The 17910-nt window shown below is 47.2% G+C and overlaps 1 protein-coding gene across 4 annotated transcripts in view; it reads right to left on the bottom strand.

Annotated features, from left to right (window-relative positions):
* The window catches only part of LOC135921945 (septin-7-like), a 117834-nt gene that overhangs the window by 58927 nt on the left and 40997 nt on the right, over positions 1-17910 (bottom strand). For all 4 annotated transcript variants that reach the window (XM_065456371.2, XM_065456369.2, XM_065456370.2 and 1 more), the window contains one exon: positions 3760-3967. In XM_065456371.2, coding sequence (XP_065312443.1) covers positions 3760-3967 — 208 coding nt within the window. The remainder of the gene's footprint in view (positions 1-3759; positions 3968-17910) is intronic.

The raw sequence follows: 17910 nt of genomic DNA, 5'->3' as shown, positions 1-17910 counted from the left end.
CCAAACAGGCGTTTGGTCCGCGTTTTCTATCTGGTGTAGATGGTACTCGTGCTCCGCTCGCAGCACATTAATGAAGCAGTGAAACTTCATCACTTTGTCATCGTACTCGCGTGGAAGTCTTTGGCAGAGTGTTGTCCGGTGGCAGATGCCGAGTTGTTGTCGCTTTATAAATCTCCGAAGCCATCCCTCACTTTCCTTGAAATATGCACGTGAAATGCTTATGTGGCGTGCGATTGCAAGAGCCTTGATGCGGAGCATCTCAGTTGACAACGCATAGCCGTCTTTCCTAATGTCCGTGACGTATTTCACGAGTTCTTTCTCGAGTGTTGGAAATTCGCAAGGCTTGCCGCGGAATGCGTTCCTAGTCTTGTTTGTTGTGGCCAACTCTTCCTTTTGGTCGCAACAGCGACGCACGCACTTGTCAACGTGGAAATTCCGGCCGGCTGCACGTTTTCCGTTCTGTTTGGCGCATGCGACAACTTGAAGTTTGAATGCAGCATTGTACATAGTTAAGCGTTTTTTCTTTTCCATCGCAAGCGGTTATGCTATAGGCATTTGTCAAAATTAACGGTGGCACAAAAGGTCAATAGCGCCGGCGAGAGAAGCGACAAGATCTCCCAGATAGCGCCGTGTGACGAAGCCGCAGGACAGCTATTGCCATCTGGTGGCTGTCGCGAAATGCGCCGTACGCAAGACGCGACGACGCTGCCGTTTGCTGGCAAGATTTTTCTTTTTTTTTTATTTGGACTTCCATGTTGGCGGGAGCGGCCCTTACACGAACACGACTTTTAGTCGAGTGTACACGGTACATGCAATGTCTCTCTCACAGTTTCAATTTTTTAGACCATTATCATAAGAATAAAATTAAGGAACACGACAGGACCAGATGCACATAATACAAGGTTTGGATGGTTACATAGGATGGCTCACCTGAAATGAAGCAAGTTTTAAAGAAACTGAAGTCATCTATGCAGATAGATTAAATTAAATGTGTTGTTAGAAGCTGTCTGAAGAAGCCTGCAGGGTTTTCCGCAGCCCGCCTAAATAAAAGCTGGCCACAGAAAAATTGATTATACATCAATATTAATTTTATCCTTTGATTGTCAATACTAAAGCTATTTTGGTAACATACGATTCCAGCACTTCCTGCATGCTACGGCTTTCTTAAATGTATGTGCAGCTAAAAGAAAGCACACAATTTTTTATTCTTTTAATCGAGCAACAGCCCGCTTGAGTGGCTCAGGAGTGCTGCTCTTGAAAAGAACACAATTTAACTTTAAGAGTGACATGAACAGGCTGCCCAGTAAATGTAACATGCTGTTTTTCTTGACAATTACCATGATGTTCATTTCAGCAATTACCTTTGCCTAATTGGGTGAGCAGTGCATATTGCAATTCTCACTGAGAATTCAGCAGCTTCTGCCATCTGCTTGCTGCTATCAAAACATGCAGTGAGTATTCAATTTTGGGCAGGACATGAAGTCAGGTGCTGGCACAAATTTAATGGTCATACAAATATGAATACCAAGTCAAGAACCAATACAAGAATACCTGTGCAACTTCAGGCTCATGCATGGAGGCTGCTTCAGTTAGTTCACATTTGTTTGCCAACTTTTCAAAACATGGCCACACCCACTTCTAAAGGACACTCAATTCTGTTTGCCAGGACACATGTACAAAGGACGCTGCTGAAGTCTTTTATACACACACACACACACACACACACACACACACACACACACACACACACACACACACACACACACACACACACACACACACACACACACACACACACACACACACACACTAGCCTTTAAGCTGTCCATTTTTTTTTGCACTTGACTGCTGTGACAGCTTACCTTGGTAACACAATAAGCATTTTTGTTGCAATAAATTTTAGCCTTTTACAAATTGTGATTTTGCTCGGTAGCGCTTTTTGTCGTCTTGGGTCACTTGAATGTTTGCTGTAATTTTGTTGCTCCTTATAAAGGTGTCATTTGACGCTAATCTCTAATGTTCTTTTTCCCGTTCCTTTATGGCCTTTCACTAAGAATCTACACTGAGGGGGCAATTTTCTACTTTATTAAATCTTACTATTTTTTAAAGTGTTCTTAAGTTTTTCTCGTAACACTTAAACTTAACATTAATGTCCAAGGATAGCTGATAAAATCGTGATTATTTAGGATATTAGGCCAAACACAAAATACATACTGTCAGTATTTCCTGAAGGAAGCCAACGACCTGCAGTTGGTTTTAATGCGAAGAGCATTATACAGGTGTCACACGGTGCACTTTCGATCGCGATCAAGCCTGATCTGGATTGAATTTCTCGGTTGCGATTGGTGTCTGAGCAAGCTGTGTGAGGGAGCCAATCGCAGTCGAGAATTTTGATCCAGATTGGGCTTGATCGCGATCGAAAGTGGTCCTGTGACACCAGTATTAGCCTACTTCGGCCACTTTGCGTCGACATCTGTCTATCTAGCCTCTTTATGCCACTCTTCAGTAGAAAAGAAAAAAACCTTTAAAATTTCTCCAGTGTTGGGTTGATTTCAGCCCCCGTCATGTGGGCTCCCCAAGCATAGTAGCGTGCATGACGCTTTCATGCACTGCGCCACGTATGCCCGCACTGAGCGAGGGACTAATCATCAGCATTAGTACATTAGTACACACCAGTGCACCCCCTGTGCAATCTTGGAGGCCATGCAAGAGGAGGGGGACTTAATGTGGGACTTCGCACTCTCGCCAGTACACCACTACATGGCACAGTGTGTTCAGCAGAGCTGCCCGACACTTAAGCACTTAGGGGCCACCAAAAGCGGGAGTTCAGGCGTGTACTGTTAGATGACGCAGCATGTTCAGAGTGAAGCACGAGAGAGGAGCCTGGCTGCAGTACACAGCTCACACAAGATGTGTTTCAGCGGTGGCAATATGGTGTCGCTAAATGACTTGAATGCTAATCGCCATCAACAGTCACAGTAAGATAAGTTCTGCCAGAATTTTTTTAAGTGCACAAAAACTTTTTAGCTGCACTTTGCAGGCATCTGGCTGTGAGCAAGCTGGCTTTACAAAACTGGATTATGCAAGTGGCTTGCTTCTTCGTGGAGATCCAGATTGCGACTCAGCATGGTAGCATATGACACAAGGCGAGCTCTGGTGAGGGCACTCGTTGTGCCTGTGTGAATCTACAGCCACTCCGAGAATTTGCCACAAGGTTCCCTTTAAAAGAACCCCTAAACACAATACCACACAAGTTTGGATTAACTGTGCATTCAAGTTTAGAAGCAGCTTAGGTAAAAGAACAGAAATAGATATTTCATAAACTACCGTATAGACTCGTGTAAGGGCAGCACTTTTCCCCCCCAATTTTGACGAGGTGCAGCCCTCACATGGGACCGAACCTTTTGGTCAAAATGACGTCGGCGCAGCCTTCACTTCTGCACACCCAGGACCACTGCATCAGAGGTCAACGTGCAGCTCTCACCATCTAGGAGCGGCATGCGAAAGCACGCAGTAAGTGAAGATTCGCCAATGCACGCACATGGCATCGGGGCGCCACACGTGATTGCTTTTGCATTGGAAAATTTTTTTTCTACACATTTTGGGCTGCCAAAATGGAGGTGCAGCCCTTGCACGGGTCTGTATGGTATTCCTTCATGTGGCTCTCTGCATTTCGCACCACACATATCCAACACATTCATGAGTGTTTCAGAAAGCATGCAGTACAAATGGCAAAGAAGCGACAGAACTGAGCCTCACCACTGAGTGTTGTCGACAGCGTCGCCAAAGCCTGGTGTGTCCACAATGGTCAGCGTTAAGTTTACGCTGCCTTCCTTTAGAAGCACTCGAGTGGTTTCAACCTCTACAGTTTTCTTTACACGGTGAGATGGCCCCGGATATTCATTTGAGTATATGTCCGTCAGGAACATAGAATTGATGAGCGTTGATTTTCCAAGCCCAGCTTCACCTGCATAAAGACCCCCCGAAATTTGGTTACACAAATAAAATTAGGTAACTAGTTGCTGGTCAATTTAGTCAGCCAGACCAAGTGGACTAAGGTCTGCTTGTGACTGGCCACTGAACACGTTGATACAAGGTCAAGCTTCATTGATTGGCTCAACAACCATGGTTTATGCATTGCCAATGGTGCTACCGCAGGTACAAACACGAGTGCAGGCAAACCTTGTTACTAAGTTGACGGGATTATAGTGCAAGCTAGCACCTGCAGCAGCTACTACCTCTCGTAGGCCATTATGAACATTTTACTAGCTAATTTAATGATGGAAGGAATTCACATGTGCATTTCAGTTAAGTAGAAAAGGTGCTACCTTGTCTTGCCTGTAGTATATTACACTGCATAATCAATCTTGGTGCAACATACAGATATATTGTACCTTCTTTCATAATGTTGGATTAACAGCTGATAGGTTAACAGCCACCTCAAGGTAGACAGACGTGCAGAAAGTATTTTATAAAAAATGTGGTCCAAAGCTTTCAGTTTATCCAAATATACAGGTGCTTACCAGTGCAAACTGCACTCCCAAAAGTACTATGTTGTTGTTTATGTTGTGACATGCTGTTCCTCTTTATCGTTTCTCCCTGTTTGTTAATTTATGTGCAGTAGAGTGACTTGTAGATCAGCTTTAATATATAATGAATATGACCCAAAATGTGAAAACTATTTTGTTACATTTTTTAATAGATATGCTTTTAGAATAAAAACAGCTTAATTATGGCCATGTAAGTGGCACTTATACGCTACTAACCATGACAATGCAGCTGGAATAGTAATTGTTACTGTGCATTGGAGTTAGTAAATGAGCTCCATTGGTAATGGTTACAAAACACAGAAAGCAGTAACGATTACTAATGTTACCATTAAAATAACGGTTTCTGACATGTTGGGAACATATGCGACAAGCTGTTCCTAACATATAGTAACTAATTTCTACTACAATGGCAAAGTGTAGGCCAGGTTGGCTAAAGTGGTTGGACCTTTATTGGTGGCCAAATGTTGGCCAACATTAGCCTAACGTCAATCTCCGAACTTGAGCTCCTTATGATTTCTGACCAACCTCGAAGAGGTTGGCCAGGGCAGGTGTCACACAAAGCATTGTTCCACTGGGCTCCCCACTATGAAGTCGCACTGTTCAAGAAAATATGTTTGTTATATAATTCATGCGTTATATGCATACATGCAAATATTGACGAAAAAAGTTGTGATCAGGTCTATGCAAAGACGAGCATAAAGACGGCATAGACGAGCCAGCAAAAAGTTGCCTCCAGATTTCGATGGCCAATTGGCATCTTGTTGTGCCGATACGAGAAAAGGGAACAGTATTTAATAACATGGGTACATGCTCTGCACCACCGCAAACACGCAACCACACAAATGGTGTTATCACACGGGATCGGTGTGATGGCTTGCTTGCTGTGTTCCGACATGCCAAGCCACAACCACCAGACTTTTCACACATGGAGGGGATTGCAAGTGGCTCCATAGTCCTCCACTACGGCTGTTGGTCTAGACCACGCATCTGAGCTCCCACTCGATTGACAATAAGGTCTAGAGTGTACATAATGACCGAGAGCTTCCCGCGACAGCTTGCCACCAGCAACTCTGCCGGCCACACTGCTTAGGCCCCCAAGGCCTAACCAGCGCTGTTTTAGGAGTTGGCAACCAAACTTTCGGTTTCGTGCCAAGTCCAAATGGCAGAAACCTTGTTCATGACAGTTGTGTTTGCGACATCATGAGCACTGTTCATGCCTGAGACACCGTACGGTGTCTGAAATTTATGTTATTGCAGCTATACATTGGTGCTAGGGGTAGGTGGCGGTGCCGCACAGAAGAATCGCGCAGGTATGAAAAATCAGGTGTCTGGAAAGTTTGTCAACAAATGTATTTTGCATTTTTTGCAATAGCAATTACTACTGCAGAAATTACAGACCATCACGTTTCAAGAATGTTTAAACTAACAGTAACTAAATAGTCCCTTATTTCATGTTATTTTTTGTTGTTTCTTGTTTGCTTGTGCTTACCTGTATCATCTTGTCATTTTACATTGTTTTGTAGTTAGGTGATTTGTATTGATTTGATTTGTTAATTAGAGTATTGCATGTGTGTTGGTACATCATATAACTCCATGTATAAGTGTATCTTTTCAGACAAATGTTTTTTGCCACTCCCCTCTGTAATGCTTCAGCCCTGAGGGTAGAATAAATAAATAATAAATGAATATGGACACTCCAGGCGTACTTCTGCAGTCAGCATTGCCATCGCGTTGCTGTCTGGCTCTGTATAAAGTCCACAGCCGATAAAATCGTCGCCGCACGCCGTAAGCGGTATGTGCGAGTGAAAGCATGCGAGGGTGAGCCAGCAAACGAAGGGCGCTATTCTGGGGCCGAATCTTATAAAGGTTCGGTTGGGGGAACCGTTCATTTGGTCTCACCTGATTGGCGAAAATTTTGGTTACATCGCAGGTTGACAGAGGCAGCGGGGCGGTATCGCAATTTATGAATACGTCACACATCTGTCAATCATCTTCAAAGCAAACCGGTCGTAGGAACCGGCCAAGGGGTAGTCTGCTTTGGGTTCTGTTGCTGTGGCTTGGCTGTTGGCTTGCGACCCTGGCCGCATGCACCGGTCGTGCAACCCCGGAGTCACGCGGGCATCGCACGCACGCGCGTTGGTTGCTTCGGAGGCTATTACTTGCCTTCGTCGTCTGCTTGACAGTGCTCTTTCGGTGTTGACCACGGCTGGAAGTGCGACACACGTTCGAAGAAGTGACGGATAAGGAGTTGCACCGCCCTTGCTGGCTTTCAAAGTAGACCTTTTGCAGGCTACGCTATCAAATGGAGGAGACTCAGGTGCAAGCGTACTAGTGATCATTCCACGCGGAGGACGAAATATTGCACACTGCGGTTCATCGCCACCGGCCTACAGCTCCGAGAGGTCGATCGGACGCGAAGCATTAATCAGAATGGCCTAGATCTCTGCTGCCGACACTGTCCACAAAGTTGCTCTCGCAATTACTGTGTTGGCTGGTAGAAGGGCTGGGTCAGTTTTCCCGTGACCTCCGCTTCAAAGCCAATGCCAAGGAGATATTTGCACGTCGAGATCGAATTCCCAGTGCTATCGCCAGCATGAATAGCTCGCAGATCGCCGTTCAGCAATCAGAAGGGTTCAACCTAGACTGGTTCAGCGCTTCCTTTGTTATGCTGATAAAACTATACAGTCACGATGGGAAGATATTGTGGAGATATCTTATTTGGCTGCCCTTCTTTTTCAAGTTCGGGAGTGCCACATCTCGTTCCTCAATTTCATGGCATAGCGCGCACCGTCAGCACCACACTTCGATTTTACTTCGCGCAGGCAATGCAGGGCCCATATATTGTAATGTTCGACTTCAAGTTCCATTGCTTCTATCACGCGATGCGCAGTGGAGCAGATCGCAGGGATAGCGGCAGCGCGGTGGCGAGCGAGTCATGTCCGAGCCAATGACAAAGGGCGAGAAAAGAAGGAAAATTGATATAGTCGGCTAGTAAAGGCATCCCTAAGAACCAGTTCACGGTGTTGTCGCGCTCACTACTTCAGAAGTGCTGGCAGTACATTCCTGTTGCGTGCATTGTGCGAGCTCCTGGTAGCAGACGACATAGCGCTGCGCTCTGCCAACTCTTAGGTTTGCGATACCACCTGTCGGCTGAGAATGAAAAAGAATGACATAAATTACTTCTGCATTGCGTAAACGCCCGGCACCACACATTTATACTTCAGAACTTGGCGTATCATATTTAATTAATATTTTACATTTATTTAGCAAGCTGAAACATTCTGCAATTCCTCAATTAGCTTGTCATATAATGATGTACACTTCAGAGGTGGCACCCTCTGATCTATTGGTCGCGTTCTCCCCTTTTTCCACCACCGGCTTGGGAGTGGCAAATCTAGTGACGTAAGCGGCGAAGCGAACAGTTCGTATTCCAAACCGTTATAAGATTTGGCCCCTGAACATTCCGCCATTTTCTTCGATGTGCGACGTAGACGCGACACGAATAAAATGGCACTGATGGCCCCATTTTGCTTTCGTAACATGACACCAACTTGACGTTTCGCCTAAGAAACTGAAATGAAGCCACTAAATGTAAGGTTCTCGGTAAAGCAAAACAGTTTTCCTCCACAGTAAAAATAAAGCAGCTAGATCAAAGCGCATGATTCTTCGGTCGAAAACGCTTCTCGCTTCTGTCGCCGTACAAGCCGTCGTCTGCTTCATTAGCTAGGATGCGTGTCACCGGGAAATGGAATGAGTCATCGCACGTTGGCGCAAACGTGCTTGTTTTCTGCCTTGGTACAACATACGCGGCCTACCAGTGGTGATGCGCACATTCTAGGCCACGTTATCGCTATCTCGTGAAACGCAAGTGACTCAGCCCAACTCGGCTGGCTGAGTAAGGCCGAATAACACCGATAGCCACGGAGGAAGGAAATTCAGGAGAGGCCCTGACGTCACTCTTCATGAAGCTAAAGTGAAGCCGAAAGTTAGCGTTGTTCATGGCGTTGCTCAGCCTATCGGGCCAGCTCTCCTCTCTTGTTTACATTTCTCGCGAAACCACGCCGTGCTGCTCGGACCCGCACGCTCCGCAGCAATACTAAACAATCGTTAGCACGTTAGCATGATTCCGCCAAAGAGGGCAAAATTTTCCGCGGATATTCCTTCGTCCGTTGTCATTGCCATGGTGCGGTACATTGCGTACAGCGTTGCATGCGCGTTCATTTCACGAACTTTAGTTCCTCCTGTCCCACCTGGCCACAGCAACATTCGGGAGAGCATGGTCCAGATAACGCAGCGCAACAAAACTCGGAGACCAACACAAACCTGCCCGCACGGCGCCTTTGCCACGGTACGAAACCTACGGAGCAACACGTGTGAGCGCACAGAACCCTAACAGAGCTGCCATTGTGGCCCGAAAGGCGTGGCCACTATGGCAAAGAAATAAAAAAATCAACGAAAAAGAGGAGAACCTACTACGTCACTTCCTTCACACTTTTCTCCTAGTGCGATGCAAGCGCCAAGCGCCGGCACTGCCATCTCTTGTTTACTTCGCTGGTTGCTTACACCGTGGGAAGAAACTTCAAGGCGCCGCCTTACGAACATTTCTTTTTTTTATAAATTAAAAACACGCCGTTGTCATAACTCTTGATTGTGTAAAAAGGCATTAATCTTGATTATAATACAAACGCAGCAATGAAAAGTGGACAACACTGCAGAAAGTTTGCTATGCTCAACCAATATTATTTAATATAAACGCGTTCTTTAAAAAAAATGATGGCTCAAAACACAAATGCCAACACCTCCCAAGAGCGATGCAAATACTATGAACATGCGTTATGAACAAAAGATTTTCATGGCGCCAAACGACGGGGAAAATGTGGCGATACGCATTCCTCTCGGCAGCCATTGCATATGGCTGCTCATTAGCATAATTCGCGCGGCTCGTCGCACCACAAATTATGGCGGAAAATCTCTGCAATGGCGGCCCAGAGCAATGTCATGCAACGTCAAATTGACGTTTACGAAACGTCCCTTCCTGTGACGCTCCCCACAGCATATTCCTTCAGCCAATCAGCAAGCTGGCATGGCACAGATCTTGGAACGCCACCACATATTCGCAGATGCATCGCACTCGCTTCTGTACGCTACCGCTCATTTTCTTTTGAAGCGCTAACGTCGTAATATAGCTGCCAAGGACCGAAGAAATGCATTAGTCGATAAAATTTGCAGCTCCACGCCACGTTTCATCATCTTGATGAAAACGCAAAATTGCATTTTGCAAAACTTCCGTTTCCCGGCACAAATTTCAAGGCACGCCAGCTCTCCACAACCAATCAGAGTCAACATGGCGGATAATTGCGGCCGTGCAGCCGCCATGCGTGTCGAGAATAGCGCCCCGCGGCTCAATCTCCCACGTGCGAGCGAGGAAGGCGGGCCGGAAGCGCGCCCTCTCCTGTCGCGCGCGAGGCACGGGGGTGAGGCGAGGGGGGGGGGGGGGGTCTCCTCCGGAGGCTGCTGCTTATGGCGCTGAGAAAGGCCGAATATCAAAGAAATTCAACAGGCACGCTTGGCGAAAAGCGGCAGCAGGAAATACGTCAAGCTAGTATCAGTGTCGACCGTTTGCTGCCGCGAGCATCGAAAAACAGAAAGTGAAATAAAATTAACAATGTTTTATTTTTTAATTCTTTCCCGGCAAAACTAAACATATCAACGCCTTAGTTAAGTTACACTTTGCGACTTACTTGCGTTACCTAGCGATAGGCCAATGACGCGCCAAATGCACGCGACATGCCGCCGAAGCGAGCGAGGCCAGCTGCGCACGTGAACGTTGGCCTGCTCGGCACCCGTCTGCCTGTTTTTTTTTTTTTTTAAATTTAGCCTGGTTTTTTGGGGCTCCCGGCGTGTTCTCGCGTTCCTTCTGCAGTTCGACACGGCACCACTGCACTCTTGCACTACACCAGGGTGAGAAATTTTGTTTGACAGTCTGCACCGCACTTCAAGCAAATTAGGCTTTTACGGCACGGAACGACGGAACCGAGACTTGTGACGCTGTGAGTGAAAAACAGCCCGGCCGTCATGGCGGCGAGTTCATTTGAGTTAATGAGTCGTACTGGGAGATGTTTGCGACACTTTGTGTAAGTCCCACATTATTGTAAGTAATTTCGGTAGTTTTTGGGCGCTCTCACCGCGCCTGGTGTTGTGACGTAGAGAAAAGCAGCTCGGTCGTGTGACGTAGTTAGTTTCGCGTGTACAGAATGTCACTGCGACAAGTTCTCGACATTTTCTCTGACCCCCAACATGAATATAAATTTCGTTACATTTTGGAATGATACTAAGGCACACTCGCCGCGCCTGTCGTGACGCAGCGAGAAGCAGCTCGGCCGTGGTGACGAAGTTTGGCGTGTACTGAATCTTATGCCATCTTCGACTGGTCGTTTCTGAGCGCTCTGGAGCGCTCTCGCGAGCGGCGTTGTCTTCGGCTGGTTGAAAGAGGGTGCCCGCCCTGCGTTCGGCTGGTTCTTCTCGATTGCTCTCCTCCACCTTCGAGCGCTCTGAGGCGCTCCGAGCCCTGTCGTCGGAGCAGTCGTCGAAATTGAAACGTCATCGCAGAGCCGCGTCGCTGCTGTTGGCGACGGCCCACCGTAACCTAGGCAACCTAGGCCACTGCGACGAACGCTCGTCCCGCCGGCGCGTCCGCCGGTTTTCCAGGCAGCGCCGGGAGCTTTCGATAAGCGAAACATCGGACGTTGGTAGTAGTCACGTGGTTTAGCATCTGCCATTGCCTCCTCCGAGAGCGAGTCGCACGTTTGGCTTGCGCGCTCGTCCTCTACATCTGAGCTCGGGTAACGCCGGATCTGCCCGACTCTGCTTCGGGGGTGGAAGCGACCGGCCGAAGATAGCATTAGTGAGGGACAAGCGTGTGACGCTTTTTATTGTCCCGCAACCACATATAGCTTCTTTCGGTATTCACGCTTGTCGAAAACGCGACGAGCGATTGCCAAGAGTGAGAACATGGGAGAGTGTTGCTTGCGCCGGCAGAACGCGCGAAAGATAACTTCAAGGAGCTAAAACACCAAGAACTTGTAACTCGCAAATTCTGTCTTCTGAATGACTGAAAACAGGCTTTGCACTCAAGCATTTGTCTTGAGTGCGAGTAGAAGTAATTCTGCGAGCGTCTAGCGTGGTCTGGTTGAGAGCCTGTGTTGTGGCCGCCTCTGTGCATACGTAGCGCGTACTATCGCGTCGGTTAAGCCAAACTGTTTGGAAAAGTGCAGTTGCCCGTGTATTTGTGCTCTTAAAGTGCAGGAAACAAGGTGCGGGAATGGGGGAATGCTTGTAAATCGGACGTTTTCATGATATGCACGGTGTGATTTGGGATGAGTCGGGTATTTTCTACGCCATGAATGTAAACGCGAATTTCTTTTGTTTGTAATGCCGCCGATTCCCCGAAAAAATTTTCAAATCGCGCGAGATAGAAATATTTCAGTGCCGCGAACCCATGATTTCAGCAGGCGAGCTCCACTGCCACGCAAGACGCTCTCTCCACAGGGTATCTCCACCAACCGGGAAAACCGGGAATTTTCAGAGATTTTGAATAGCCTGGAAATACTCAGGGAAAACTAAGGAAATATGTGCTTAATCAGGGAAAATTAGCTTTAATTCTACAGAAAGGGAACGAAAATCGCGGTAATGCAGGCTCGCGTAACAGAGAGGGATCGTAACGAATAGGTCTTTTGACGCCATGTCGTCGGCTGGAGGAGTTGCCCGTGTACAGTCAACGACCGACTTTCCAGACGCCCGATAATTCGGACGGCTTCGCGGCACCACCGCGTACGTACCCCATAGAGTCAATAGCGTACGCAAGAACTAGAGGCGACGTTACTGCGCAGACCGCTACGTCTAGTTGCGTCCTTGGGGCGGCCAAAAACATCGCTGCCCCTAAGCGGTCACGTTACCTACGTGACTCTCGAGGTGTACGAGGACTTACGGAGTAGCTAGCGGGTAGATAATCTGTTAAATCTTTCACCGAGTGTCGACAGACGTCGTTCTTAGACATATGAGAGAGGTTTAGCGTGTCCGGTATTCGGGTAAACGCAGGCGGCGGTTGGAGCGCGGGAGTAAACGGGAGCGACCTGCATGGTGCATTCGCCTGGTGGCGCAAAGCTGAGACGGACAAAAACAGCTAATATTGCTGTAACCAAGTCTATTCTACTTCGCTGCTGGTGTAAATTTTCGGCACTGGCGTAATCGTGTTGCTGCCAAAAATTTACACCCGCAGCAAAGTAAAATACACTTGGCTACTGCAATACTAGCTGTTTGTCTGTTTGAGCTTTGCGCCACCAGGTGGCTGCACCATGCAGACCGCTCCCAATTACGACTGCCCTAACGCCCCGTCCACCTGCGTTTACCCGAATACCGGACACGCTAAACCTCTCTATTAACTGCTTTTAATAAGAATAGAATAGCCTTATGTGCTTTACTTCTGCTTTACTTCATATACTTGATTTCATGTTTTAAAGGAATGATAACGCAGCAAAGATCAGACCTGCGTGGCGCTGCGAGCGCATGCGACCGCACTGCGGTTTGCGTTTGGGGCCGCTAACCTATAACGTGTTTCTGCTTGCGTACGCAAACGCACCCAAGCGCTAGGGGCCCCAACGCCTTGCGTACGCAAGAACTAGGGGGCAACGGTACTGCGCATGCGCAGACACCTACGTCTAGGTCTGGCGCATGCGCACTGCAGTCGCCCCTAGTTCTTCCGTACGCAAGCGGTTTGCGTCCCCTAAACTAAAACTCTCTAATGTATAAGAATGTCTGAAATTTCGGACGCAAGAACCCTTCACCGTCCGATTTTCGGGACTTCTTGCTGTGACCGCAGGTCCGAAACGACATTAATCGAAGCCACCACTGCCACCGTGTTTAATTACCTCGCCGCCGCGGTAAACGCCATGCCTAGCTGCTTCAACGTTCGCTATTAAGCTTCTTGCCATTCGGCGCCGTGTTTTTCATTGAGAGAAATTCGCCGATATAACCAATGGCACCGACTCTGCCTTTGTGGTCCTCGCAATTGGCTTCGAAGCTCGGAAAGCACGGCGCGTTACATAATGCTCGTTTCCGAAAGTCAGCTTCGCCTCAATACGGAAATGTTACGCGGTGAAACATACGCAAAAGTATTGCAGTAAAGTATAACAAGCATGGGAAGGGGCAATTGTCACGGGTCAAGGTATTCCTTAATTACACACGCGTCCACCCGCCATCTCCTGTCACAGTACGAGAACCGATATGCCTAATAAGTGTACTGGTAGGCCTTTTCGGATGTGCCTGTGGCGATCTGAGCCCTTAACGGCAGTAAAAGACATGAATTCATTTTTTCGAACTGCCCGATTTTACGGACGTTTTCGCGGCCCCCACGGCGTTAAAAAAATTGTACGTTGATTGTGCAACTGACGAAGAGGATGCTTCTAATAGTCCGTGGGGCGAACGCGCGGTGGAAGGAGGAAGAGAACAGAAAAAAAAAACTACGCATTGAGAAATGTATGGGAAAGGAAGCGTGTCGCCGCTTCTTTCAAGGAGCTTGAGCTCAAAAAACGAAGTGTGGGCTGACGCCAAGATGCAGGTGTCCTTCATCCAAACCAAAATAAACTATTAAAGGCAGTGAAACGCAACACTGAGGCGTTGAGCGCGGGCTGAGAGTATGGCAGGACAGTTGAGGTTGACTTACGAGCTGTTGATAGAGAATCTCACTTGTGACAAAGTTCGGGCCTCATACCAATGAGCATGCTATCAAATAAAAAAAATATCTCATATTCGAAAACATTTGTTTCTGTATGCATCTCCTTTTTCTTCGTATTTGAGAATGTTCGACTCGATTTGGAATGAGTTTTACCATGTTTAAATATATTTTATTCGCTGTGCATATTACTAACCCTCCATTCTGATTTCTTTTTGAATAAAATAAATGCGACTCCTTACTATTTTAACCGGATTAATTTGTTCTTGTTTTTTAGCATGCTTACTAGAGAGTGACAGCATCGGGCGACATGGTGTCAGCCTGTCTTGATGTAACACAAAGTTCTGTATCACTCATGGAACTTTGCAAAGGCACTCAGGGAAAACCTGGAAAACTCAGTGAATTTGGAGATGTCAACTTGGTAGACACCCCATAGTTGAAATTTCTTTCTCTATGGACACCCTGTCTCCACTCGCCCCGTCTAGTCTACGCAAGCGAAATTCCTTCCCTGCGTTCTCTCGTACCGGATCTCGAGGATCGCGTGACGTAGCCTCCATTTTTTTTTTGCTCCTTACTTGTTTTTTTTTCTTCGGCGCTACGCATTTTCGTCGACGGCGTCGCGCGCGAGCTATTGTCTCGTTCGCGCAGCGCACAATTTTGCGCGCTGTGCACAAGGAAACATGACTAGCGGTATAATTCGGTGCTACACGAATACTGAGGCAGAACAAGCGGATCGCAGAGCGTGATCACGCGCTGGAACAGGGTAGAAAATGGGATAGTTTCGGTACGTGACCGCACGACTGCGGGAACAGGCAGAGCTGAAATATACCTCTCTTGCTTCATGGCGAAGTAAAACAAAGAACACGCAGACATTCCGTTTGTGTGTTTTATTATTTCTCTATAAAATTCAAAAGCTGTAGTTATAGGTAATTATTCAGATATACCAGTACTTTCAATAATTTATTTTAACTTCAATCGGTCAATTCAAGCAACAGATCACAAAAATAACAAATCGTGCCTTGAATAATTCTCGAAGTCACGTGTCACCACGAGCGACGTCACACTCAGCACACGATTACGTAGGCGCAGGAGCCCGACTACGTCACCGTCCCTCTCCGGGCGGATTCGCCGCGGGTGAAGAGGGAATCGGCGTTCGGATTGAAATTTCAGGCCATTCCGCGGCGCGTAACGATGCAATACTTTGCGGACACAATTGTTATCGCGAAATGTATGCTCTGCGCTTGTCAACTCAAGATGGCCAGACCTGCCCTTTAACACCAACATGACACATGTTAGTCATTTACTTTTTTCAGGTGACGTCGTCCGGTGGAGCGTCGTACGGGAACTACTGCTGCTTACTCGGTTTCCCCAACGTTCGATGAATGCACCAAAAAGCCCGGAACGAGCATTCATATAGAGCAAAATAAACATTCCCTCATTTCACAAGGCGTTTTGCGTCTACTTTCTGAAATTACACGTGGCATAGATTCGATGGAGGCTTGTACATATATTTTCCAATCATTTTAATTAAATAAACAATTCCGCATTAAGACCGCGCGCGATTACGGAGCAGAAAAAAAGAATGTGCCGATCAGCGCAGCTGGCATAATGTGCTCCAGCTAGAGTTCGAAACTCGCGTGCGCAAAACCGAAACCGGAAGTGTTGTTCAGGTACTAATGCCGGCGGCTTGGTGCGCTGCAGTCAACTCGCTAAACGTGCATTTGAGGGACCGCCAGCCGTTTGTGCGCAGGCGCAAGGACAAGTGGGTGCGAGATAGAAAATCTGGGGGCTTTTGCGCTTTGAATATCCCACTTTGCCTAGGTGCCACGGAGAAGTTTCTTTGCTCGCGTTGTACGCATTTGTCCCCTAGGCGTGCCGGCATTGCGGAGTGAGGTCGAGTTTACGCTCCGATGCTGGCTGCCCGCCCGCGCAGTGGGCCCGGACGCCCCATTTGATGATCGCTGTGTATGAGGGTACGCCAGACAGACTTTCTCGTTTCTCGCTCCTGCGGCGCTGGTACTGAGTCGGTCATGCCGCATTAAACCTTTCTTGTCCCTTACGACACTCTACCTTGAAGAACCTGATTTTTCCGGAAGTACAGTATATGGGTAGTAGAGGCCTGGCCTGCTCTCCTGGTGCAGTATCTTCGCTCTTGGCAGGCTTTTCGTATGCTGCTGTCCGCGACTTTTCAGGAGCATTTTTGAGTGGTCCCCTTTGAGTGAAATGAACGCACAGCGCCTCAGCAACCGCAGTTCAACGCCACTGCCTGGTATCACGTCGTGAGGATTATTGGCTTTGTGTCTCGGCCACGTTGGGAGGCCAAGCTAACCCTCGGGGACCTGGAAGACCAGCGACAACTCGTCGCCAGGGCCAAGAGGGCAGTCGAAGCCAGAGGGTTCCTGGACTAAGGAGCCCTCCCACCTTAGGGTGATACCCGGCCTCGCTCGGGACACTGTTTCGTTTAATAAACGTTTCTCTCTCTCTCTCTTCTCGGCCACGTTAGCTTAGGCTAACGTTAGGTTATGTTAGCGTGAAAGGCGTTAGGGTGGCGCGGCGTATTCTCACAGCGGTTGCAGGGGCGTCGAGCGCCACGTTTGCAGAGTGCGCGTAGTGTTGGTAGCTTCGTATGCGCTGAGCTTTCGACATTTCGTTCGCGTTGAAACGAGAGATGCACGACGGCCAATTCGATCGCTGCTGCTGCCGCGATTCCTCACTCCATCATTTTGATAGCGAGTTTCCGCGCTCATCGAGCGAGATGTGTTCATGTTTACCTGTGCCAGCGTGACACCGTGCTTGTTAATTTAGTTGAAACACGTTGGCGGGCTAGTTGGTTTGAATCAACGATAGAATGTGTAAGCGCGACTAAACGAGGACGTAGAAACAGAGACAGCGCTGTCTGTTCCTACGTCTTCATTGAATCGCGCTTACACATTATAACTGTTCGTTTAGTTGGCGAATGCTTACAAGTTTTTACAGCCAATAAAACTACTATGCTTACTTTGTATAGTTGTCTACCAATTTGCCATCGCAATCTGTGCTTCGCGTTTCGGGCGAAAGTGCGACATTTTTTGCTACCAGAATACTTATTTTCACAGGCACGCAAACAAATATTTGCTTCGCTACAGCCGATACTGTGTTGGATCCCATATATTTATTTCGTTAAACAGTATAGCACTGAATTAGAGCTTGACCAACGAAATATTTTATTTACTTCTATATATCTGATAATTCGCTAAACCCGTGTTCGTTATATCGAGGTTTGACTATAATTTTTTTACAATACTTTTCGTGCAAAGGTTGCGTGGGAATATTACTATACATTAGGAAGTTGCCCTTATGTGCACAAACACATAGTATAATTAAATAAATCTTTATGTACAGCTTTACTTCAGTAATATTATAAGCAGGGACAACTCTTTTCAGAGAGCATGAGAGAGAGTATGTGCATGAGTGTGCAGTCAAAAACAAAAATGATAAAGCAAACCTGGCCCACAAATGCACATAAATGACATATCAAAGGAGCAGAAAATGCCTCTTTAGATCAATATTTTGCAATAAAGAAGAAAAAGTTAACTCCCAAACAAAAGTTGCGCACAATAAATCAAGACACTTTCAAGCACACTGACATAT

Source organism: Dermacentor albipictus, chromosome 1 (genome assembly GCF_038994185.2).
Source record: "Dermacentor albipictus isolate Rhodes 1998 colony chromosome 1, USDA_Dalb.pri_finalv2, whole genome shotgun sequence".
Taxonomy (NCBI): Eukaryota; Metazoa; Arthropoda; class Arachnida; order Ixodida; family Ixodidae; genus Dermacentor; species Dermacentor albipictus.
Note: the sequence above shows the minus strand (reverse complement) of the source record. Positions and strands in the feature narration are given on the sequence as shown.